Source organism: Myotis daubentonii, chromosome 1 (genome assembly GCF_963259705.1).
Source record: "Myotis daubentonii chromosome 1, mMyoDau2.1, whole genome shotgun sequence".
NCBI lineage: Eukaryota > Metazoa > Chordata > Mammalia > Chiroptera > Vespertilionidae > Myotis > Myotis daubentonii.
In genome coordinates, this window is record NC_081840.1 from 172154405 (window position 1) to 172182316 (window position 27912).

General features: G+C 37.2%; 1 protein-coding gene across 3 annotated transcripts in view; it reads right to left on the bottom strand.

Annotated features, from left to right (window-relative positions):
• CCSER1 (coiled-coil serine rich protein 1) overlaps positions 1 to 27912 on the bottom strand; it is a 1185560-nt gene that overhangs the window by 360083 nt on the left and 797565 nt on the right. For all 3 annotated transcript variants that reach the window (XM_059665408.1, XM_059665417.1, XM_059665424.1), the window contains exon 10: positions 21154 to 21198. In XM_059665408.1, coding sequence (XP_059521391.1) covers positions 21154 to 21198 — 45 coding nt within the window. The remainder of the gene's footprint in view (positions 1 to 21153; positions 21199 to 27912) is intronic.

Consider the following 27912-nt stretch of genomic DNA (forward strand, 5'->3'; position numbering starts at 1 on the left):
GCATGCCTTCCGATGTAAGCAGCTCAGCGGCTTCCTTATAACTATGCTCTGACTGGAACTCCCCAAATACGGGAGTGGGCACACGTAGATTTACTGTGCCATTGTGGCATTCCTTTGAGTTAATAAAGCTATTGAAATAATCATAATCTGCATGCCTTTTTCCATATGGACAGCTGTAAACATACTTTTGTCCACACCTGTGCATATTTCATCAAGCTCTGGATCTTACTTGGGACTCTAAAGGCAGAGTTGTATCCAAAAATATAAGGTGCCCTGGCTGGGTTTGGCTCGGTGGATAGAGCGCCAGCTTGTGGACTGAAGGGCCCCAGGTTTGATCCTGATCAAGGGCGCAATCATGGGTTGCAGGATCAGTCCCCAGAAAGGGACGTGCAGGAGGCAGCCAATCAATGGTTCTCTCTCATCGTTCATGTTTCTCTCTCTCTCCCTCTCCCTTCCTCTCTTAAATAAATAAAAATATATTAAAATATATCTATATCTATATCTATATCTATATCTATATCTATATCTATATCTATATCTATTTATCGTCTGGTAACGTCTGGAGTAAGCAGTCAGGAACTAGTGGACTTTCAACCACTTAGAGATGTACTTCTAAGTATCTAAGATCCAAAAATAGATAAAGTCACATTATCAAATTGATTCGTATCTCTAGGTACTCATATTAAATACACCCCACGGTAAGAATATCATGATGTTCCTGACTTTGAATCAAGGATACATTATAGGTTTATAAGCTCTTTGAAGGTAGGGACTATATGTTATTCATGCGTGCAGTCCAAATTACTAAATGTATCACCATAAACAGTAGACATAAATTTCCAAATGTCAACTGAATACTAGTACATTAGTATAAATCAAACTACTACTGTTCAAAACCCATATTCTTATGTTTAATTAAAAATATTTTACTGAATGGTAGTTTGTTTTATATTCAGGAAAAGTGTAGTAGAGAAACAAAGTCACTGACTTTTAACTCCAAAGGTCTTAAAAAGTGTCTAGCCCAATAATAGCATATTTTGTCAATAAAGATTTAATTTGGTTTAAAAAGGTAGCATATAGCACTTATCATTTAGATTTCAGAAGTTCATCATAAGAAAAGAAATAGAATGTCGCTGCCACTGTGGGAAAACTACATGTTTGATAGCAAGCCCATGTAGATTTAAATCTCACCTCTATATCATACTAGCTGTATGACCTATTCATCAGTCTAAGCATATGTCTTCAAGGTAGACTTGTGATAATAATACCTATTTTGCAGAGTTATTAAAAAGATACTGGCACATAGTAGGCACTCAGTAAAGATTAGTTTTTGACTCCTAAACTGCTATTGGAAATGTGGTAGTGACATCTAGTGGTAATTCCTTCACACCTCAAGAAGGCCATTTTTTTACACAGAACTTCCCAAAACATCCTGCATTCATTCATCAGCAAATGTTTTTTAAGTAGCTCCTGTGTTCTAGACACTTGAATCAAATTCTGAAGATTGCAAATATGTAAAAGGCAAAATCTATGCTAGAGAAGCTCTGGATTTAGCAGACCTCACTCATATTGGCCAATTACTAAAAATATATTATTTCTACAATAGTAGTAAGAAAAATTCTATATGTGACAGAAAAGAGAGTTCACTCTGTTGAAGATAATGCCTTTTGTCTGGGTCTTAAATAAATAAAGTTCCCTCATTATAGTTTCACTGAAGAAAAAAATGAGGAAATTTGGATATTTCTAAGATGGTAATTTAAGACCTATTTGCTAAAGTCTTGGTTGATGTGCTAAGAAGGTTAGCCCCTATCTTTGCGTGACAGGAAGACAGTAACATGTTTTATAGAGGAATGCTCATAATTATATTCAGTCAACAGTGTGGAGGACAGAACGAAGAAGCCGGAGAAGCAGTTAAGAGGTCATTATAATAGCTCTCTTGAGAGGCGATGAATATCAGATGTACTCATTGGAAATAGGATAGACAGGAGAAATGTGATGGAGAGAGAAATGTGAAGTAGAGTGGAGACTGTGGAATGACCTTGAGGATGTGGAACATGAGGGAGAAAGAAGAAATGCCGATTCTATGTTTTGTGGAATGAATGACTGATAAGAAGTCATGTCATTAAATGAAATTAAAAAAAAACAACAAAAAACAGAGCAGAAGGAACTGGCTTATGAGGGAGGGGAAAACAAAGGTAATGATAATAAAGTCATTGTCTTTGGACATACGTTTAAAAGTTAAAGAATATTTAAGGAGCAGTGTGTGACAAGTGAATAGACTCAATGGTCTAGGACAGTGGTCGGCAAACTCATTAGTCAACAACGCCAAATATCAACAGTACAACGATTGAAATTTCTTTTGAGAGCCAAATTTTTTAAACTTAAACTATATAGGTAGGTACGTTGTTATTAACTTAATTAGAGTACTCCTAAGGCCTAGGAAGAGCCACACTCAAGGGGCCAAAGAGCCACGTGTGGCTCGCGAGCCGCAGTTTGCTGACCACGAGGGAGAGACCTGGACTAGGGAGAGACTCCAGAACCATCAGCATGTAGTCAGTTACAGCCACCCGAGAGGATGAGAGTACCCAGGACAAAGAGGGAGGGCTAGAAGCCAGGATCAGGGTTTTAGGAAACATTGTAATTGAATAAGGAGACCCCAATTAAGAACTGGACTCACCCTTAACTTGTTCAGAACTGTCCCTAGTAATCATAGGCACAGGCTTAACCACAAAATGGCTTTGAAAACTAGGAGGATGATAGGAATACCTCAGATGTATCCAGAACATAACTTTCAAAACTACATTTAGGATGAAAAAAACAAAGCTATAAAATTATTTCCATGCAGTTTCATGAAATAAGGTGTACTTCAATTTCCCTCTTATAACCAAAAACTCTGGTTTATGCTTTGAATGTAAGTCCTTCCCAAGTTGGAAGGGCAATTTTATTTGACTGCCTATAAAACACCCAGCTTTTCTACTTATCCCATTAAATTTGGCCATCTAGGTTTCTTCCCATTTTTTAAATTTTATTTTAGTGTCTTCTTTTTTTCTCACTTTCTCTTTTCTTTTCTCCTGATGCATGAATTTCTTGCTTCAGTGATTTTCTGGGAAAAGGGCCCAGTCGGTTTAATGCTTTTTATTGCAGACTACCTCACGGAGTTAGGACATTAACTCACACGTGCAGCACTGGCAGGTTAAAAAAAAAGAGTTATTCCTGCTATTTTGTCAGTTAAAAATCTACAAATTATGGCCTCCTAAAAGAAATATAATTAGCATTTTAATATTAAAATTAAAATTATTCCCTTATTTTTCAACTTGTATCTTATTAGTGGAAATTAGAAAAAAAATACCTGTTTTGTCCATAATTTTTGCTTCACGACCATTTCCTACATGCTAATTCTAATGAACTTTATGTGTCATTTAAATCTATCCCTAATCATCACAGATTAGTTTAAAAACCATTTAACTATGTCATTTCAAAATCTATATGCTGCATTTACATGCACAGGTTAACTATGGGCAATCAGTTAATCTACTCTGCACCTGAATCAGCATTATTTGTTCATAAGAAAATTGCAGTTCAGCAGGGTCATTTTGGATGCCAATGAGTCCTGAAGACCTTGCATAATTGCATCTTGATGAAGGATAACGGGCGATTTAACCAGTGAATAAGCCCCATCATAAAAGTCCATAAACACACTTTAAAATTCACTTGGATCACCAGCTTTGAAATTATAAAACTTGGCAAATTTAAAAAAAATCAACTACATTATATTTTTTCCACAATTTAGGCTTTATAAATATTTACATTTCTCACTATTTCAATTTTTTATACCTCAAATTCAACTAAAATGTGATTAACCATTATGAGCATCTATCTCTTTAAGTAAGTTATACTGGAAATAAATACAATTAATATACTTATTCACTTTATTTCACTATTTAATTATAAGCCAACCCAAAATATATTTGTTAAATACAAAAAAGACAAAAGGAATGAATTGTCTATGTAGAAAATATCTAGCCTGGCCGGTGTGGCTCAGGGGTTGAACACTGAACCATGCACCATGAGGTCACTGGTTTGATTCCAGGTCAGGGCATATGGCTGGGTTGTGGGCTCCATCCCTGGCAGGGAACATGCAGGAGGCAGCCAATCACTGTTGATGTTTTTCTCCCTTCGATGTTTCTATCTCACTCTCCCTATCCCTTCCTCTCGCTCTAAAATCAATAAAAATATATCTTTTAAAAGAAAAGAACTAGCACAGATGTTCTAAACCTAATTCTACTGATCCTAAAAAGGCCTAAGGTTTAACTCAACAGACATTTATTATTTACTTGGTGCTTACTATACAGGAACTGTACGATGTTTTACGGGTACTTATTGAATGAGACTGTGTTCTCTAGGAACTCAGTCTATATGACAGATGGGTACAGAAACACACAAAGGACTCACAGTACAACGTGATAAACATAATAACATAGTAGAACTATGCATGAAGCACTATTTTTGCAAGGAGGATTCCTTGGGAATTTTTTTCTTGAATTGGAAACATTTAGTTTGAGATATGGTGCTAAGTAAGTGGATTTATACTCAGGGAGGAGATAGTCCACTGTCTTGTATTAATGTAAGGTCATAGTAACTATAATAAACTAGAGGCCTGGTGCACAGAATTCAAGCACAGGTAGGGTCCCTCTGCCTGTCTGGCTACCAAGGCCAATTGGGGCCTTCTGGCTGCTGGCCAGGGCCTTCTTCTGCACCGCCCCCTGTTGGTTAGTGCACATTATAACAAGCAATCGAACTCCGGTCTCCTGGTCAAACTCCTGAGGGGACACTTGGCATATTAGCCTTTTATATATATACTAGAGACCTGGTGCACAAAAATTTGTGCACTCGGGGGGAGGGGGGGTCCCTCAGCCTGGCCTGTGCCCTCTCACAGTCTAGGACCCCTCGGGAGATAACAACCTGCTGCCTTAGGCCTGCTCCCGGGTGGCAGAGGGCAGGCCCAATCCCTAGGTGCAGCCCCTGGTAGGCTCAGAGCAGGGCCAATTGGGGTGTTGGGGCGCTGCCCCCTATCATGCACAGAGCAGGGCTGATCGGGAGGTTGCGATGCCACCCTCAGTCATGCTCAGGGTAGGGCCGATTGGGGAGTTGGGGCACTGCCCCCTGTCACACTCAAGGCAGGGTCGATGGGGAGGTTGTGACGCCACCCCCTGTCATGCACAGAGCCGGGCCCATCAGGGGGGTTGGGGCTCCTTACCCTGTCACGCAGGAAGCAGGGCCCATCAGGGGGTTGAGGAGCTCCCCCCTGTCACTCAGAGAGTAGGGCCGATAGGGGAGTTGGGGTGCCGCCCCCTGTCACACACAGAGCAGGATGGATCAGGGGGTTGGGATGCCACCACTGTCACACTCAGTGCAGGGCCGATGGGGAGGTTATGGCTCTACCCCATCACACACAGAGTAGGGCCCATGGGGGGGGGGGTTGGGGCACTGCACCCTGTCACACACAGAGCTGCAGGGCAATCAGAGGTTGGGGAGCTCCCCCGTATCAGGCACAGAGCAGGGCTGATAAGGAGGTTGGGGCACCTTCCCCTGTCACAAACAGAGCAGGGCGGATAGGGAGGTTGTGGCCCCACCCCCTGTCACACACAGAGCTGCAAGGCGATCAGGGGGTTTGGGCGCTGCCCCCTGTCACGCTGATCCTGGTGCTGGGAGGCATATTACCCTTTTACTATATAGGGTAGAGGCCTGGTGCATGGGTGGGACTGGCTGGTTTGCCCTGAAGGGTATCCTGGATCAGGGTGGGGTTCCCTACTGGGGTGCCTGGCCAGCCTGGGTGAGGGGATGATGGCTGTTTGCAGCTGGTCACACACCATTCAGGGTGGGGGTCCCCACTGGGGTGCCTGGCCAGCCTGGATGAGGGGCTGAGGGCTGTTTGCAGCTGGTCACACACCCTTCAGGGTGGGGGTCCCCACTGGGGTTCCTCGCCAGTCTGGGTGAGGGGCTGAGTGCTGTTTTCAGGCTGGCGGGTGACGGAAGCTCCCAACTGCTCCTTTTTTTCTTTTTTCTTTCTTTTAATTCTGGGCCAGCTTTAGCTCTGAGGCTCCAGCTCTTAGGCCTCCACTGCTGAAAGTAGGTATCTGGTTTGTTTCGGTTCGAAACAATGTATGACTCCAGCTCTGAGATCCCAGCTGGCTGAAAGCTGGTTTCTGGGTTTTTTTTAGCTTCTATTTTTGTTTAAATGTTTCAAACTGCAGGCTCAGAGGCCTGCAAGGCAGGCAGGGAACGTTGGTTTCCTCCATCACTGAAGCAAGCAAGCCTCATGTTAGTTTCAAGCTGCCTGGCTGCCAGCCGCCATCTTGGCTGGCAGTTAATTTGCATATCGTCCTGATTAGCCAATGGGAAGGGTAGCAGTTGTACGCCAATTACCATGGTTCTCTTTTATTAGATAGGATAGATAATAACAGCATTAAAAACATCCATATTGGCCTAGCCAGTGCTGCTCAGTGGTTGAGTATAACCTATGAACCAGGAGGTCACAGTTTGATTCCTGGTCAGGGTACATGCCCAGGTTAAGGGCTTGACCACTAGTGGGGGGGCATGCAGGAGGCAACCAATCAATGATTCTCTCTCATCATTGATGTTTCTATCTCTCTCCCTTTCCCTTCCACTCTGAAATCAATAAAAATATGTTAAAAATAAAACAAAATAAAAACATCAATATTGGGCAATAAACAACAAGTGTTAGCAAGTATGTGGAAAAAAAGGGAACCCTTATGCACTATTGGTAGGATTGTAAATTGGTATAGCCACTCTGCAAAACAATATGGAGGTTCATAAAAAAATTAATAATGGAACTATACTATATGAACCAACAATTCTACTTTTGGGTAATTTTCTGAAAAAAATCCAAAACACTAATTTGAAAAGACATATGCACCACTATGTTTATTGTAGCATTATTTACAATAGCCAAAATATGAAAGCAATATAAGTATCCACTGATAGATAATTGATCGGATAAAGAAGAGGTTGTACACATATACAATGGTATATACTAAGTCATTAAAATGATTGAAATCTTGCTACCTGTAACAACATAAATGGACTTAGAAGGTATTATGCTAAGTGAAATAAGCCAGACAAAGACAAACACCATATGATTTCAATTACATGTGGAATCTAAAAATAAAATAAAATAATAAAATAAAAAAATTAACAAATAAAACAGAAACAAACTCATACAGAGAACATGTTGATGGGAGGATTATTGGAAAGATGGGTGAAAAAAAGAGGAGAAGTTAAGGTCTACAAATTTCCATTTATAGAAACATTTATAAAAATGGGTATATAAAGTACAGCATAGGGGATGTAGTAAAAAATATGTAATAACTATATATGGTGTCAGATGGGTACTAGACTTATCAGGGTGATTACTTTATGTTACATAATTGTCTAATCATTATGTTGTATACCTGAATATCACCTGAATATCATATATCAATTCCAATTGAAAATTAAATAAAGACATTATCAAGAAAGTGAAAAGACAATTGATGGAATGGGAAAAAATACTTATAAATCATATATTCACTATATCTATGAAGAACTCTTACAACTCAATAACACAACTATAAACAATATGGTTAAAAATGGTAAAAGGAGGTAGTAAAAGGGGTCAATTATATAGTAACAGAAAGAAACTACTTTGGATGGCGAGCACACAATGTAACATTATTTAAATTTCTATGTATAATACTGTACATCTGAATTTTAAATAATGTCATTAACCAATGTCACCTAATAAATTTAATAAAAATAAAAAATAAAGTAAGGTTTTTTTAAAAACTTCCATATTGGTTATTTGTATTGGCATCAGACATTGAGATGATTTTCATATGTAAAATCTCATTCCCTCTATTCCTAAAAAGCCCATGAGGTAAGAATCTGAGCTACAGATAGGTTATGAAACTTGCTCAATATCACGCTGCTGAGCAAAGGGAAGAATTGGTATTAAAAGCTCCAAAATACATGCCGCCTAACAAGCTTACTATCTTACACTACTTCTAATATAAAGTCATTTCTCATTTAGGAAAAACGTAATGAATTTTTATGCCACAGATGATACTTTTGTCTGCAACACATATGAAAAGTTCTTACAACTAATTTTATGGTCCTATTGAAGCCATTGGCTCTCTTAGCACCTACATCATTTACAGTTTTCTCTGACCTCACATCGCATGAATTCTATATGAATGAATACTGGAGTGACCATGTTTCTCCAGGCAGTGCCTCATTGTTCTTTTAAATTCCTTTCACTTACTTGCTTCTTAAATATGCTTATCACATTCATTTCCTTGTTGCCAACTCTTGAATATTTTCAACATGGCTACCACCTCTTTTATGCCATCAAAAAGTCATTTACTAAGATTAGTAATAGATTTTTCAAGACAAAACTAGAAGATTATTTGTTTTCCCTGATGCTGTTGACCTCTGTCTGTTTTTGACATTTCTGTACTTGGTACTACTTATTTTCAATATTCTTTGTGACCTTTACTTCCAGAAGTAAACTAGAGCTAATGCATTATTAAATGTAACTTGTTAGAGGAGAAATCAACAACATCTTTATAGGCTACGACTGGAAGCAAAGAAAGATATGAAATATTTCTCCATTTTTTTTTTGTAAAAGGTGACCAACAGGTTATACTAGTATACAATATGCACAAAACTTTCAAATTAACCCCCCTTTTTTAAAAATAATATATTTTATTGATTTTTTTTTTTTTTACAGAGAGGAAAGGAGAGAGATAGAGAGTTAGAAACATCGATGAGAGAGAAACATTGATCAGCTGCCTCCTGCACACTCCCCACTGGGGATGTGCCCACAACCAAGGTACATGCCCTTGACCGGAATCAAACCCGGGACCCTTCAGTCCGCAGGCTGATGCTCTGTCCACTGAGCCAAACCGATCAGGCTGATCTCACGTTTTTTAACAAATGTGTTTAATTTCTAAAATTCTGGACTTCTAGAATATTAAGTAAATCTACAGTTTAATTTTTTAACAACACTCAAGATTTGGTTTGACAATGGTATCAATTTTAACTAGGCCAATGAGTTAAAATTGCTAAATATCATTAATTTATTCATTTTCGATCTGGCACTTTTAAAGTGCTTACAAATTAGAATATAAATTCAAAGAGGCCTGATATTTTATCCCAACTGTGTTAAGGATATCCCTCTGAATCCTATTTGTGATTGTCTACCCCTGATGCTATGTAGAAATGGGAAGGAAAACAAGAAGTGTATTATGAATTTTCCTATGCAGAATATTGTCTGATTCCTACCCTCTTAGTTTACAAAAAAGGAATAAAGGCCATGCTAATGCAAGCATTCGTATATTGACAATGATTTGGTTTAAGAAATGCAGTGGCTCAGATAAACATCGGATCAGTGATATCTGCAGAGAGAACTATTTTAATTTTATGTATTACTGACACTGTCTCCTTTTGCAGTATGTTATTTTTAATCAGAGAAATATTAGACCCCCACACACCCTCCTCCGGATGTAATAGATTAGAGGAGCAGAACGTTGAGAAGTTAACTTTGCAATGGTGACCAGGACCTAATTGAGAGGGTTAACTCATAGATACAGAGAGCAGACTGATAGCTGTCAGAGGGGAGGGAGTTGGGAGGCAGGTGAGAAAGGTGAAGGGATTAAGCAAAAAAAACAACTAATACACCAACAACAGTACAGTGATTGCCAGAGGGAAAAAGTATTGGAGAGAGAAAGAAGAGGTTAAAGCGGATCAATGATAATGAAAGGAGATTTGACTTGGGTGGTGAACACATAGTACAAGTCAAAAGTTTGTTGTGAGAATTAAATGAGTGAATATGAATACAGTGCTTACAATGATAAGCACTCACCAAGTGTTAATTCAATTTTTTTTTTATGGTAAAGAAACAGGACCTTTATTTTTTGTTAAGGCCACTCAACCGCTTGCTATGATGTGCACTGACCACCAGGGGGCAGATGCTGTGACCCGTAGGTTAGCTTGCTGCTGAGGTCTGGCCAATTGGGACTGAGTGAGACAGGCCAGACACACCCTGGAGCCCTCCCATAGTCCTTCCCCAGGTGGCCAACCTCCCAAGTCCCTCCCCAGTCCTGATTGCCCTGATCGTGCACCAGTGTGGTCCTTCAGTCTGGCCTGTGTCCTCTCACAATCTGGGGCCCCTCAGGGGATGTCAGAGAGTTGGTATCGGCCCAATCCCACAGGCCAGGCCAAGGGACCTCACTGATGCACAAATTCGTGCACTGGGCTTCTACTATATAATATATAACATATCTTTTTAATATACCCAGAATATGGAGCAGCAGCCTGTACAAACACATTGATATTTCCATAGCAGATATTATAAACGTTCATGCTAAGTGAGGAAAAGAATGACTATAATTAGGTTTATATTAGTTCAACTCAGGTATGGGCTACCAAATGAGTCTGTGCCTCCATTTGAGGAGGAAAGAAAATCTGTTTTCAGAGCATTTGAGATATTAGAATTGCAGATAAGGAAATATTTACATGTGTTATTTTAATATTTTATTTACTATTTATTATTAGAATGTAAATGTAACTAATTTCAAGGTTATTGAGGAGAATGAGATGCAACTGAGTAAATATTTAAGAGCAAAGAGAAAGCTTCGATTTGAGGAAAATGGATGGTGGCATTATATTATTTCTAATGTTTGTGATGGGCTGAATTGTGTCTCCCCAAAATTTATATATTGAAACCCTAACCCCCAGTACTTCAGAATTGGCTGTATTTGGAGATAGGGCCTTTAAAGAGGTGATTAAGGTAAAATGAGGCCATTGGGGTGGGCCCAAACCAATCTGACTGGTCTCCTTATAAAAGGACATCTGACAGACAGACACTAGGATGTGAGTAACCAAAGGAGAGGGAGGCCATGTGAGTTCACAGCAAGAAGGCGGCTGTTTGCAAGTCAAGGAGAGAAGCCTCAGAAGAAACCAAACTCGCTGATACCTTGATTGTGAACTTCTAGCTCCAGAACAGGGAGCTAGAATAAATAAATTTCTATGGTTAAAGTACCCAGTCGATGATATTTTGTTATGGCATAGATAGCAAACATTATGTATAGAGTGTAAGAGCTATTTTACATGAAGCTATTATTTTGAGTATAACTATTATTTGTGTGAGTCTGAAATTCTCTTACCTTTACATTTATAATCAAATTACAATTGTTTACATAATTTTTAATTTATTTCAGAGAGGAAGGGAGAGGGAAAGAGAGACAGAAACATCAATGATGACATAGAATCATTGATCAGCTGCCTCCTGCACACCCCACTACTGGGTTCCAAGCCTGCAACCCAGGCATGTGCCCTTGATCGTAATTGAACCCAGGACCCTTTAGTCCACAGGTTGACGCTCTGTCCACTGAGCCAAACAGGTTAGGGTGTGTTTACTTAATATTCTGACAGCACAATGATTCTTAGGAGCTAAAGGATCATAAATACATCATTTTTTCTGTTAATAGGAAATTTGTTTGAAGGTTTTAGATTACATCCTAGGTAGCAATGTGGTGATCACTGATAAGGGACTGAGTAGGTCCTTGATGTAACTGAATGACAGCAATGAAATTAGTCTGGGTTGCTCCTAGTCCATTGGATTGACTATGCATTGATGTCCAGAGAACTGTCTCAAAGTAAGTTTGAGGACAATATGCAAAGGGAAAAAAGACAAAATGTCAAGTAATTGTCCTCAATGGAAGGATGATCAAAGCATGAAAAGAGATTTGGGGATCTATTTCCAACAAAGAGAAGGAGGCCAGTAATTTCACCAGAAAAGAGAGGCATTGCATTGCTGTTGTTACCTACAGGTTTACAGGGTGTTACTGTTAGTCAGAAAAGCCAATATTTGAGCATTTACATGGTGACTTTTATACTATATGGAAATATAAATCCAAACAAAAGGGAAAGTATCTTACTAAATTATGGGTATCAACATAATAAAATGTTTATTTTTGTTTGTACTTTATGTATTTTTTAAAATATATTTTATTGATTTTTTTACAGAGAAGAAGGGAGAGGGATAGAGAGTTAGAAACATCGATGAGAGAGAAACATCGATCAGCTGCCTCCTGCACACCCCCCTCTGGGGATGTGCCTGCAACCAAGGCACATGCCCTTGACCGAAATCGAACCTGGGACCCTTCAGTCTGAAGGCCGATGCTCTATCCACTGAGCCAAACTGGTTAGGGCTGTATTTTATATTTTTTGGTGTGGAAATTGGCTTCTATATGTAATTAACAAAGGAGTCATTAGTGATCTTCTCACTTATATATGAATAAATACTTCTCTGATGAAAGCAGGCTGAATCAATTCAACCAACTAAAATAGTATTTTTTTAATATTCATTGTCATAATTAAAGGGCAAGAAATTATTGCATAATCAGTTGCATACACAAATAAAACAACAATGCCAACCCCCCAACCCTACAAGCTTTCATATAAAGATATAAGACCATGTAATAAAAATCATAGTTTTTCCCTTTTCAAAATAATACATCTTTGAAGGTTGATTTTAAAAACAATATTATATATTCCTTATGAAAACCAATGTCTAAATTTATGTTGATTAGAAAGTCAAAAATCTTTCTACTTTAGTCCTTTTTAGTCCTTACCCTTTGTAAAATCCACTTTAAAGTTAAAAATCTTATTTTATATAAAATTTTTTGGAAAAAAATCATAAACCAGGAAAATATGTTGTGTTTCATAACTCAGAATTCAGAATATTCATTCATTTTACTAGTTGTTCACATCAATGCAAAGCTATAGTGTCATAAACTCTGCCTCATCTCTACCTATTACCTTTGGCAATATAGTATTTGTGGGGGGGTTTTGTCTGTTTGTTTGTCTGTTTATTTGTATTCCAGTAGGTCTAACAAACTTCATTTTGCTTGATCAATAGGTTTTCTTCTTTGTGGTCTTTTGTGAGGTCAATAGTAAAAAATTATGGAGATATACTAGATTCCATCAAAACCCCTATGCAAAGTGACTTAGGCTATTGTACTTGAAATAAGTCCTTCTGAGGGGAAGGAAGTCTCCCGTTCAGGAGCCTCTCACACAGCAACACGTAAGCCCTGCATTGGGTCTAAACTTGAAGTTCTTTTTGTTAATCTCCCAAATGCAGAGTTTCTGTCTTCTGGGAATAAGAATGCTTTTTTTTTTATTAATTCTAATCAAATTTGAAAACACTTACCCTAGGTGAAAAAACACCTGTTCTTTTCTTTGCAACATTACTGTTGGTCTGTTTTCATGACTCCCCATTGTGAGTCAATAAAAAGAGGTCTAACTTCAAGCACTCATAAGTTCAGAAGTTTTTGTCAGCCTGATTCCTTTACACAAACTTTACCTCAAATCATCTCTGAAAACCTTTAGAAGGACTGTCCTCTATCTTGTTTTTATTGATTCTACTTAGTTTCATTTTGCTTGGAGTGGCGGGGGGTTGTCAGGACCCTTACTTGGTCTTAGGCTAAGTTCTTTTTTTTTTTTTAAATATATATATATTTTATTGATTTTTTACAGAGAGGAAGGGAGAGGGATAGAGAGTTAGAAACATCGATGAGAGAGAAACATCGATCAGCTGCCTCTTGCACACCCCACACTGGGGATGTGCCCGCAACCAAGGTACATGCCCTTGACTGGAATCGAACCTGGGACCTTTCAGTCCGCAGGCCGACACTCTATCCATTGAGCCAAACCAGTCAGGGCATAAGTTCTTTTTTAATGTTGACGTAATTGCAGGTGATCCCCTCCACGCCCACCCCCCCGCCCTTGCCCACCTCTACCTATCTCTATTTCTCCCTCCCTTAGTCTTCACCAGGTATTGACAAGGCTCTTAAAATAGGAGGTCAGCCAAACAAAATTTTATCATGGTCTTCTTAATCTATTTTATCCTTTAGGTCCACATTACTTTATATTCTTTGTCTTTTTATTTTTATTTATTTATTTTTTATAAAATATATTGGAATGACATTGGTTAATAAGATCATATAGGCTTCAAGCACACATTTCTATGATACATGATCTGTATATTGCATTTTGTACCCACCATCCAAAGTCAACTCATCTCCCATCACAATATATTTGGTCACCTGTACCCTTAACTATCCCTGCACTCCTTTCTTCCTGGGAAGCACCATACTGTTGTCTGGGTCTATGAGTTTTAGTTTTATGTCACACATGTGACTAAAATCATATGGTGCTTATTTTTCTGAATGACATATTTTGTTTAGTATAATATTCTCAAGGTCCATCCATGCTTTTGCAAATGGCAGAATTTCATCTTTTCTAATGGCTGAGTAGTATTCCATAGTAATATGTACCACATCTTCTTTATCCAATTTATATTTTAACTCCTGTGTCTATGTCTCTAACTGGCATAATTCCACCCAGTACAATCTAAAACTGCAGAGTTCATTTTGGGGAACTTTGTCATGAGCATGACTGTTGAATTGTTGGCTGATGGATTCACAAAGTTTAAAATTATTTTTTAAGCTTATTGTACACATTCTTTTGTGTGGCTCTGTGTATGTGTGGGTGTAATGTATTTCCTAAATCTAACACTTCTTTATTCCTCCACAGTGATGACTTCATACACGCTGTAAGCTGGATCCCTGTTACTTCTTTTCTTTCCTCTCTCTTTTTTTCTGCTTCTCTTTGGAAATATTGTTCTGTCCCTATGTACATACTCTATAAATATCTAATCGTCATAATCAATCAAACATTTCCAAAAGAAAGAAAAAAAATTAAATGGTGTGCACTTCTATTGGATTTTCACCCTCATTTGAGATACTACTAAGAATGTATTCTTTCTTAGTAAAGCAGCTCTAATACGCTTAGTTCTGCTTAATCAATTGGTTTCTTTTGGATAGTTGCTTGAAATGCTAATAGTCTAAAAGCATAGAAGAGATACTCAAAACCTAATTTGAAGATCTCCCAGACATGTAAAAAATGTGAAAAATAACTTTAACACCTACAGGCCTTAGGCACAGCTCTCTGTAAATAACACTATAAGTAAAAGAAGTTGTTTTTTTTAAAAAAAAAAATTCATCTGTAACATGAAATGTGGACTTAAGAAATTTTGAGATTCAATGATGGATTTTAAATAGATTTTATTGTCCTATTTGAAATTTGTCACCTCAGATCCAATTAGAATCAAGCCAGGTCTTAAAGAATCAGGCTAGGTCTTGGATACCTAGTCTGTGTAGATAGTAAAATCTCCCAACAACATGACACTCAAACTCTCTCTAACAGTTTGAAAAGATAAAAAGAAAAGCAGATGATATGAAAAGCAGAACAGTAATTGCTGCCATTTAGTGGGTATTTATTATGTGGCAGGGCACTGCTCAAAGAGTTTTACTAATTTTATCCTTTCAACAATCTTATGAAACAGGGATAATTATTATGGTCTTGTAATGTGTAATTCTTTCAATTAAATACTGATTCATAAGCACAACAGTCTTTTGCGTTCTTTATGGCCTGTCAATCCTGAGAAGGGGGGAATATAGATATTTTATTTTTTACTGAGTCCTTAAAAGGTCTCCTGATCTCAAAATCAAACTGCAAATCAAATGTGTCTTAGTGGAAAACTGTAGGAACTGAACCATTGAATTATTCTAGTGAAAAATAGAAGAATTTCAAAGAAGAATATAATGTTAGCCAATACATATTTCCCCCCCAAAAAAACTGTGTTAACATTGAGGTTATAAAGTATCTTTATTCTACAAAACTTCACAGCAAACAAAAATGAGATAGCTAAATTTGAACAGAAGTAGAAACATTCTGTCTATTCTGAATATTGAACATAAGTAAAACATGCAAACGGAAGTAAGTTTGCAGGAAAATTATTAAAGATAAATGAAAATCATATGTTTCTTGGTGAAAATTTTATATTTGATGCACAAAGCGATAAAAGAAGTATAGTTATTTGCTATAATTTCAAAATTATGTAAAATATTAGATTTTAAGAGAACAATGGCACACCAACATTGTTTGCTAACTCCTATTTCCAAGAACAAGACACTTCCTTCAATTTTCACTCTATTCTTAGAACTCACAAAGTTGATTTTTTTCAAAAAGTAATTCTCTCCAGTGGTCTGTTGGACCTTGAAGAAGTAATAAAGAGTTTCTTAGCTTACACAATAATCTGGACCTAAAATAATCTGTTTACTAATTCTAATTAAGTTATAAATCAAGAGAAAAGTCAATGGCAATTTTTTAAAAAATATATCTTATTGATTTTTTACGGAGAGGAATGGAGAGGGATAGAGGGTTAGAAACATCGATGAGAGAGAAACATTGATCAGCTGCCTCCTGCACACCCCCTACTGAGGATGTGCCCTCAACCAAGGCACATGCCCCTGACCAGAATCGAACCTGAGACCCTTGAGTCCGCAGGCTGACGCTCTATCCACTGAGCCAAACCAGCTAGGGTAATGGCAATTTTTTTGTTTTGTTTTTTGTTCCACTAGGAATATGCTTATGATAATATTTCAGGAAAACAAATTATTTTGAAATAAAAAATATCATTTAGCATTCTTTGCATTTTCTCTCTTTTGGAGATCAAATTTAAAAATGACTTTTCAACTTAAAAAATATAGATAAATAATTTGTCAAGAAATAAACAATTAAAAAGTCTATCTAACTAGACATAACAAAGACATAAAATCCACTATTTTTCAGAATAAAATCCACTATGTATCAGAACAAAATAATTATTCTCTTTAGGAATATTATATGCTCAAGTGATACTTTAGATAAATAAAAAGCTTGAATTATTATTTGAATGATTAATGCATTTAATTACAAAGTAGGGTTGGGAAAATAGCATTGAACTAAACATTTGCTTCTCAGTCTACTTTTGTCAAATGACTCTAATTATGTTTCTTTAAGCATTAGAAGTCCATATTATTTATAATTTCCTACTTATGGTATTTGACAAAGAAAATGGAGGACTGGGGACATAGTAATGCAACAGAGAGAGTTAGTGACGCATCTGGGCTACAAAACAGACAGATTGCAGGACATTCTCATGATTTTCTTGAGGATGACACACTCATAAATCAGCTATTTTAATAATTTGAAATGTCCACTTTTTAAACTTTGTCTATTAGAGTTTATCTATGTGTACTTGCAAGTCACAAATTAAAAGTGGGATTTTTTTATATCATTGGCATAGTGAAAAACAAAAAACAAAACAAAATTTCCCAAACCACAAGGAATTTTTCTAGTAAGTGGATGAATGTATCTATAGTATTTGTTGATCAACTTTCTAAAAAATGCTTCTAGAAATTATCTAAAGTGTTCATTTTCTTTCAGATGCTTGAGAAGCACATCCATAGTGTTCTATCACAGTATAAAACTATTTATTTAAAATGTTCAAATGTACCAATATTAATCCTGTCTTCAGAATTCCAGGTGAAGAATGGCGACATGATTTCTGTTTCTTTTGCTCATAACTGTGGAAGATCTAAGCTTTACAATTACATAAAAGTGATTCTTGTTCATTACACACTTGCAATATTTCCACTGCATTTATCATTCTGGCATCTATGTAACCTCCAACGACACAGCCATAATCCAAAAGTTCCATTAACCATTATCTCTCACATTAGCTTACCACAATCAGCACAATTTCTGAAATTAAATTTTAACACTGATTTATGTACCCAACAATAACAATTAGTCTTCTTCATCCATGATGTAAAGTCACACATCATTTGTACTTAGACTGATATAAAATATCCAGAATATGGGTGATTGAGTATTATTGAGTCAGGGTGAAAGTAAAGATAATTAGCCATTCAAAATCAGTGTGTACACACACACACCCATGCACACATGTACCCATACACACACAGAGGAATCTTATTAAATTACCAAAAACTGTACTTTGGAAAATATAATACTACTTAAAATAAAAAAATAAACTATAAAACATTTTCATAAAACTGATAGTAATTTTGGTTTTAATCAAATTAATTATAAAAATACTATATGGAAAAACAGAAATTCCTTGAGAACAAAATAATAATTTATCTATGTCTCAGACCCAATGGATTTTCACTGAGGTTTTTCTATGTGCTACAAGATCTCACTGTAGGGAGAAAGTTTGCTTAAAACCAGATAGAAATAGTAGTTAATCATATTTTGCACAGCATTCCACTAATTTCCCATTTTAAACAACCTTATTATTAACTACTATGCTAGACCCCATCAATCTATACATGGTATGCATATATAAATATACGAAAATATGAATGTAGCTTTTTAAAGATACAATATCTGTTTTTTAAATATTTCACAATAATACAAGCAATTTAGGTGCTACCCATCTCTATTTCCTTCAGAAAAGGAACATATTTTAATCATGTCTTAATTTATACTTTTATACAGCATATAGTGTTCAAATCTGGCCTTCCTATCCAGCAATTAGCTTTTTAATAGTATTTAACACCTAGCTAAATAGCATATAATGGCCTGCTTCAATTTTCGAGGCATTGCCATTATCTCAAATAAGTAAATAAAACACTTTAAATAACACTTCTTAAACCTTCTTATAAATATTTGGCAATAGGCCTTTAGTATTACATTCATCAACACCTGTTGGGAATATCTGTCATTGCACTAAGACAAATTAATTCATCTTAAGATGTAATGGTTGTCATTAAATCATCATCAATCACAGTAGCAATAGGATGAGAAATTCTAAGAGAATGTTTTATGTGAGAGTTTCTAAATCTACACATTTCAATTTAACATAATCATAGATATATTATTCACATTTGTAATGCACACATGTAATGCAACAGAGCAAACAGGAATCGTCAAGATTTCACATCTTGTAAGTAAGAGAGATTAGGAGGCTCTTAAGATAGTAATTGGGGTATTTGTTTCCAGATCACATACCACTAAGATTTGGCAGAACAGTTTTCACAGCATATTTCACCCAATTGTCTGACACATCCCTAAATTTCCTACCACAGGCCAGATTAGGCTTTATAATCATGAGAAAAACTAAGGTGAGTGTTAGGTAGAAAAGAAATATGCCCAAGTAACCCAGTGGTGCCCAGAAAGGAGGCAAAGTTTCTTTTTTTGAAAACTAATACATTTACTGTTTATTCCTGAATTTAGAGTATCAAGTGGAAAAGACATTACTGGGCTATCAGTGATTTAATGATCTTACCTTTTTCACAGTTATTCCACTAACCTCAGAGAGAGGGCCCGAATCAAGGTTGTCCTTTCAACGTAGATGAAAACTTTAAATTATAGGTTTATTAAAAATTTGACCTTCATACAAACCATAAAATAGTTTCAAGAAAAAATATTTTGAAAAAATTAAAATACATTATCAGCATGTCCCTTACCCATAAGTGCAATTAAAATAAAAATAAAATAAGAAGAAATGAAAAAATAAGCAATAAAATTTAACACTCTTTTCAAATACTAGTAAAACCAGTCAGTCATTAGGTTTTTTTAAAATAATGTGAAACATTGAAAAAACCATAATAAAACAAATAAAGAATATCTCTATTACTACGTAGTTATATGGATGTACGTTTTCCTTCTTTGGACACACAGTTGCTACTGGACTAGAATGCAGCAGCAAGGAGCTGGATATCTCTAAATTGAGTGTCCTGAGAGGCACTGAATCAGCAGAGATAAATTGTGGCAGGACTGCTTGGCTGTGAACTTCACTTAGGAGGTGATGAATTAAGTTCTTCCTCTAAGTGGATCCATTTTGGTCATGTCTGAGCAAAAGCAGGTATCCTCACAAAACTGTAAGTGGCTCTGAGGTCTTCCTTACAGAGTACATCTCTCCCCATTCTGCTGCACTGATGACCACATTCTTATTACCTTGCTTTCCTACAACCTGAAAAGTATCTAAAGATTTATCTTCCTTAGCTCTTCTGCCAATGTGAGTCAACTACTGTATGTTCCTCAAAAGGAACAGATTCATCTGGATGGAAAATAGCAAATAAATGGAAAGAGGCCCAACATGACAAGTTTACTAGGAACTGAAATGTCAAATATTAAAATGCACACAACTGGAAGTTATAACAGCATGGAAAGAAGAGGGAAACACCACATATTTAATACAGAAGAAAACTTTTTTACAAAAAGAGAGTCATGGATAGAGAGGGAGGTAAGACATATTTTCTCATTTTGAAAGACAAAACATCTTCACATGTGCCTTCACACACACACACACACACACACACACACACACACACACACACCAACAACAAACAAACACACAAAACAGTTATATAAATATCACCAAAAAATAAAATTACCTTTTGGGCAATAAGAAAATATTGATTTACTGAATTAAATATTCCACCAGCACCCCATTTCAAACAACCGAAATCTCAGATAAATAAATTTATAAGTAAATTTATACTAGTACACTTAGCAAGGAAAGAACTTTATCGTGACTGCATATTAGAATTAGAAAATAATAATATATATCATGTTTACAATATGGTCTTATGTTTGGTATTATTAAAAGTTACCCTTATGTTTAAAGCATCTGGGATAGACAATAATTAAAGTTTTAAAATCACTAGTCTTATCAAAGCAACTTAACACTATCAATAACATATAACAGCCTAGTACCATATACCAATAGCCTTGGCTAGGAGGGTAAAGAATCTCATATGTCATAAAATGTTTTCATTGTCAGAATTTTGCTAGCTTCTCAGTAAATCATTTTAAATATTGCATGTAATGTTTTCTTCTGCCCTCTTCAGTGGGCCCAACTGCTGTGAAAGTCCATTTTAACAGAAAGAGCCTGCCCAACCAGAGAAAAAGTATTTTTTTCAGTTGCAGAGAAACAAGCACAAATAACACAGTTACATAAGTATGTGTAAAGTGTGGTTTGGCCAGAGTAAATGGAATATACTAGTATGTACACAACATTCTTCTCACCACATCCCCATCTCCATCGTCATCATCATCACTGTCACTGTCATTGTCATCATCATCATATCATAATGTCACCTTCACCAACCACATCACTGCAACATTGGAACCATTTTCTCTTCCTCCCTCTCCCTCTCTCTTAGACTTTCTTACCTCTCTCCCTCCTGGTAATGCCTCCAGTCTTTTCAGGTTCAAACCCTGAAAGAAAACAAAATAAAAATAATATATTATTGTTGGAAAAGAAGTTATATAATAATTAGTACTAGTGCCAAACTTTTGAAGTAAAAGAAATAACTCACTTAACAAAGAAGATCTGAGTATAGATGAGTATCTCACACATATGCCAATATCTGTATCTGCATAAGTCTTCAAAGGTGGTACCGATGAACTAGTATTTCCTGCTAAATCTTAAGATCAGTAGTAAAAGCGCAATATAAGCATTTATTTCAGTAATGATTGCTCGTGCCTTGCTGAGATGACAATCTAAAAGCTGCTGTTTAAACTGAAGTGGTGCGTGTAGGACATGCTATGATAGTAAGCTCTTACTCTATGCACTGGGTCTGGCACATTTGGCACACGAGTAAGAAAGATAAAAGCAGCAGCTTCCCTGGCAGCACTGGTCATCACCTAGGAAACATTCAGGATATTATCTCCTGGCAAAGGACCTGTCTCCCTCTTCTGTTATCATACCTGCTTTCTATGATAAGAATTCCCAGTGAACATGATGCTTCATTTAAATGGAAGGAGAGTTCATCTTTTTCTCAGCAAGCCTATCGTAAACAGTGCTTATGGCACAAGAAAGACTCTCTCTCTCTCTCTCTCTCTCTCTCTCTCTCTCTCTCTCTCTCTCTCTCTCTCTCTCTCTCTTCAAACAAAACTCTCAGGAAACACCTATACAGATCTCTAGAGCTTCTTCTCTTTGTATTTCCCGCTACGTGTTTCTATGACCTCACCCACAAATCCCAGCTGCCTTGGTCTCTCTAAACTCAGATCTTTGTCCCCTCAACTACAAATTTAAAGACTCTGATGTTCTGTTTGGACTGTTCCTCTGTGCGCCGTGATCCGAAAACTGTCTCCAGGTAGAAACCCAGGTACTGTAAGGCTCTCTTTCTCTTTTCTCAAGCGTTATGCACTTTCTTGTGTGCTTTTTAATGTGTGCTTTTTAATGATAATTGTTTTATATGTTTTGTCCAGTTTTCTAATCATTACAGCAGACGGCAAGTCTTATAGATAGCACTCCGTCATCAATAGAAGCAGAAGTCAAAGTAAGTACTTTACATGTATTTTTTTCAAAGGAGAAAATTAAAGCTTATAAAATTTAAATTATGTCAGCTGAGTACCAGAACTAGTAAGTACAAAAGCAAAATTTAAACAATATCTTAAAAGCCTGGACACCAAGCTCATTCACTCATCCTTAGCCAGGGTCCTTTAAATTCATAGCAGTGGAAATGTTATGTGCGTTTTACACTTATGGACACAAATTAATGATAACATGAAACTTATGAATAAGTCAGGATGTTTCTTCAAGGGAATAGTGATTAAGCTGGGTGTCAGGACTCTGAGGGGAAAAAAAGCATACCCACTCGGATGAAGAGGGGCTGAAAGGTAAGCTTGCCAGGGTAATATATTGTATGAATTATATACAGAGTTTGGTTATAATTTGGGCACTAAATTATTGAAAAACCAATCTTTAAGTTGAAGAGCTGAGTCAGAGAATCTGACGAGAGGAATTGGGAGCCATGTGGGCAAAGAATAATGACCTAAGAGGATTCCCCATATGCTAACAGGGCCTCAGGCAAGAATTTATCTCAATGGAGAAGTCAAATGATCTAGGATGTAATGAGATTCACTAAGAAGTACTGAGGTGTGACCTGGAAGATGTGAAACCCTAACTGATGGCAGAAATTACTCTGAGCATTAGAGTAAGACTAAGCTTCTAATTGGAAGGTCAGCTGGCTTGAGTGGGGAAAGCTGTTGGGGGGAGTACAATCTGTGACTTAGAGCTTCTACTAGGAAAACAATAGCTCTCATGATTTTTGGTGGCTCTTACAGATAGTAATTTGGTTAACTTGCTTTGAAAGATTAGACCATCACATCAGTACAGCATTCAGGCATGTATGTGAACACCCCTGGTAACTAGGCCAGGGTATGAGATCATGTTTGTGTAAAGTATGTATGATATAAAATATTCTCTTTTGTAATTACTACAATCTCTATCTTGGCAAATTGCTATCAAGCCATAAAGATTTCCCCTGCTTCCTTGTAAACCAAAAGTCAGAAACATAGTATCCAATGCCTCTAGATTTGGTTGATTTACTTGTCAACCAATATGAAAAACTATAGAATAAATAGATGGAATAGATATTTCATTTCCAGTACTGTGGAGATTTCATTGTGATAATTTGTCTTAACTGTAGAAGGTAGTTATGATTTAACTGGCTAAAACCAAAATTTCACTATGGGATGTTTTACATTCAGCCTAAGCTATGGAGGCATAAGAAAAAACTAGAAGGAACTTTAAATAATTTGTAGTTCGACCTCTTACGCTGACTGATGTGGGGTTTACACCAGGAATTGAACTTACAAATGGTAGATTAGGGGCTCGAACTCTGATCAGTGGGTCTTCAATCCAAGACTATCTTTCTTTTATCAAATTATTTTAGTTGTTCTGTTATAAACCATTGTATTACAAGCTACATAACTTTTGGCGTATTCCTTAACCATTTTACGCCCCAGGTTTCTTACTTGTAGAATTGAGATAATCCACTAAGTGGGAGAATCTATATAAAACACAGCTCAGTGCCTAGTTCAAAGTTAATCCAAATATGCCCCAAATTTTATTGGTAGCTTAAGGTGTTGCTGCTTTTGTGATATTATTTTTTTAAAAAAGACTAATTATTACAACAGTTATAAAAATAACTAGTATTTTTGGGGTGTTCTCTGTGTGTTAAGTACATCTCCAAGTGTTTTGCCTGGATTAATTCAATTCTTACAGTAATCTTATTACATATTAAAATCAAGTAGTTCTTCCCACACTGAGCTTAAATGAAAGTTATCTTTTAATTGTTCTCCTCTATCTGTTTTTGAGCCTATTTCTTTAGGCAAATTAAGACATGCCATCTTAGTTCTTGCTGTTGTAAGATCATTTTGTAGCTCCAGTATAGGGCCCAAAAGAATGACTAGAGTATAAAACGCTTCTACTTCTTACTACTACATTTCGTTTTAAACAGGGGTGCCATTTGGAGGAGAAATGATGAGTGCAGTGTTCAGCTCTAGACTTTGGTTTACCTATCAGGAAAATGATGTGAGGGTGGGAGGATATAGAGATAAATATTTAAAATTTAATATCTGTGATATGTTTTAACTTAAAAACATACAGACTGGTTCTCTTACTGGTCTTTTCTATCTGGGATGGCTTCTCAGTGAGACTGATGAAACTACTCAAGAAGTTAAAAAAATTCCAACAAGGTTAAACACAGTTTGATACACCCATTGTCAACCTTACTCGGTTCCTAAATTCTGGTTTTCTTACCTGGGATATCTACTTTTTCATCTACCATCTTGCTGCACAGACTTTAAATTCAGTGTCAAGTTCCTATTACATTTTGCTGATAAAAAATATTTAGCTGTACACAGTATTTATATTTCTAACATCAGCCCTACTTAGGATTTTTTGTGAGTTAGTATAAGATTTGTGACCAGACATAGGTTTAGAAAATAGACTTAGAAATTCAGAAACTTCGCAGCTGCTAAACCTACCTAAAAACTATAATAATTCACTATTACTTATAATTTCTAGTTTACCTTTAAAGTTAAACATAGTTTAAATATTTTTGAGGTCCCTTTATCTCTTTTTTAGTCATTATATTGGAAAATATTTTATTTTCTTATACTATATTGAAATAATGTCACAGAGAGATCTGTAGTGTACCTGTTTGAAAATTGTAGAGTTCATCAAGATCTAGGCTAAAATCTATCAAAGACAAAAAACAAACAAACAAACAAACAAACAAAAAACAGCCAAATGAAAAAATTTATCAAACTTTGTTTTCAAAGTTAGTTATTCTAATCATCTTTGAACTTCTATACCATGATATCTATAATCTATTCACTGGGATTTTTGAAATGCTCTTTATCTCCCTTTTCAAAAACCAAAATATGTCATTATTTTTAGATACTTTAACATTTTTCATGGTGAAATTTCTAAAAGTTCTTGCATTTTAAAAATGAAAAAATTATACCACATTTCCTAAATAATATAATAACTACACCATGGAATACATTTTTTTAGCTTTGAACATTGCTTTTATTTATTTTTTAAATAAATCTTTATTGCTAAAAGTATTACATACGTCCCCTTTTTTCTCCATTGACCTGTTCTAGCCCACCACTGTCCCTGCCCCAATCCTTTACCCCTTATTGTCCATGTCCATGGGTTATGCAGATAGCATACAAGTTCTTTGTTTGATCTCTTCCCACCCACCCACCCCCTCCACCTAAATGTACACAAATGCATATAATAAAAACAGTGTAAAATTGTTGATTTGTTACTAGATGATATAGGCACTATGCTAAGCCCTTTACACGCTTATTTTTTATCCCTCACAATTACACAGTGTTGCAGGTGTTGTATCGATTCCTATTTTTGTCACAGTAATTGAGGCAAAGAGAGGTTAATTAACTTGCTCAAGTAGACACAGCTAGAAGGAGGTAGACCTGAGTATTGAATCCAGAATATCAGATTACAGAGATTCTTTTCCAGCCATTAGACACACTACCTCCAAAAGTAACTATTACTTTGTTTCATTTGTATTGAGATGACTATCTAATATGAACTAGATTAATGTGTCTAATAAATTAATGATTGAGTAACCTATTAGATGAGAAAGCCTATTTCCAGCATTCCATTAAAGTTCACCTAAACCATATCATTTTTACTGAAGAAGTAAAGGTGAATTAAATTCTTGCTTTTGAATTCACTTAAGATTTGGAAATAAATGTGGAGAAAAATAAATAGGATTGGATTCCAGAGTTCCTGATTTATTGGGAAAAATATATAATTCAATTGAAATATTTCCCATGGCATACAAAGATTAAAAGAAAGTTAATGTCAGACTGTAGGCACAAATGCATTTCATAGAGTTTGTCTGTGATTACTGTCACTCTAGGCTAGCTAAAGTATTAATCAAGTAGAGCATGTCCATGCCTCCAGTTCTCTAGCAGGTCTCATCGTGGTGAACTGTGTAAACTAAACTCCTATTCCAAGGACTCGGGTTCTCATATTTTATGAGCTTTGATACGATGGAGTTCACCTTAAAACTGGAGTATTTCCCATGTTTCTAAAGCTCATAGCTGGGAGGTCATTTGTGACGAAGGTGTCAATCCATTTCAGACATGAGACTAATCAACAACACAGCACTTCTACTAGGACTTTATATAATACTAGGGGCCCGGTGCACGAAATTCGTGCACTGGGTGTGGGGAGGGGGGGAGTGTCCCTCAGCCCAGCCTGCCCCCTCTCACATACTGGGAGCCCTCAGGCATTGACCCCCATCACCCTCCAATCGCAGGATCGGCCCCTTGCCCAGGCCTGACGCCTCCGCCAGAGGTGTCAGGCTTGGACAGGGGACCCCCATCTCCCCCCGATCACTGGCTCTGGCCCCCGCCCAGGCCTGAGGCCTCTGGCCCAGGAATCATGCCTGGGCAGGGGACCCCCATCTCCCTCTGATCGCTTGCTCCACCCCCCACCCAAGCCTGATGCCTCTGACCCAGGCTTCAGGCCTGGGCAAGGGGACCATCATATCCCCCCAATCCCCAGCTCCGCCCCCCACCCAGGCCTGATGCCTCGGCCAGAGGAGTTGACCCTCATCACCCTCCGATCACCAATCACCGGATCGGCCCCTTGACCAGGCCTGAGGCCTCCGGCAGAGATGTCAGGCCTGGGCAGGGGACCCCCAGCTCCCCGCGGTTGCAGGCTCCGCCCCTGCCCAGGCCTAACGCCTCTGGCTGAGGCGTCCGGCTCAGGCAGCGGGGACCCGCAGCTGCAGCGGCCCCGCGATCGTGGGCTCCGCTTTAGGCCCAGGCAAGGGACCCCTAGCTCCTGGGACTGCCAGCTTCGACCGTGCCCAGCTCCCATCGCTGGCTCCACCCCTACTTCCTGCTATCACTGGCCAGGGCGGCAAAGGCGCCTGATTCTCCGATCATGGCTGGGGGGCTGGGGCCGCCTTTGCCCTGCCCCCCAGATCTTAGCTCCCCCCTGGTTTTCCGATCACTGTCAGTGGCAGGGGGCTTCTTCCTGCTTTCCCTTTCACCTCCCTGCATTGTGCCTACATATGCAAATTAACCGCCATCTTGTTGGCAGTTAACTGCCAATCTTAGTTGGCAGTTAACTGCCAATCATAGTTGGCAGTTAATTTGCATATAGCCCTGATTAGCCAATGAAAAGGGTATCGTCGTACACCAATTACCATTTTTCTCTTTTATTAGTTTAGATTATTTTTGACAACCTGTACTTGGTAATCTAATTCTTACATAGAAAGTTACAGACCCAGTTTCAGAAGACAAGTAACCTTAACTATGTCAATAAAAGGTATATTGCTTTAGAATTCTCTCATGCTGGCAAACATCAGTCCAATGATAAATTTAAGCAAACATGACAGGCATAGTACCTACTGTATGGATTGTGGCATCGTGAAATATTTGAAAAAGTATTCCTTAGTTACATTAGGCTAATTAAATCATTAATCTGTCTAGGACTGCTGTCTCTTATAGTCTTACCATGAAATCTTAAAATAAAAAATACACTAAACTAGTTCAAGAGAGAAGATTAATAACTAGAATGTGGTTATCTATCAATCAATCTGTTTGTCTGCCTATAACTTCAACCCCATATCTTTCTATAAACTCCACCCT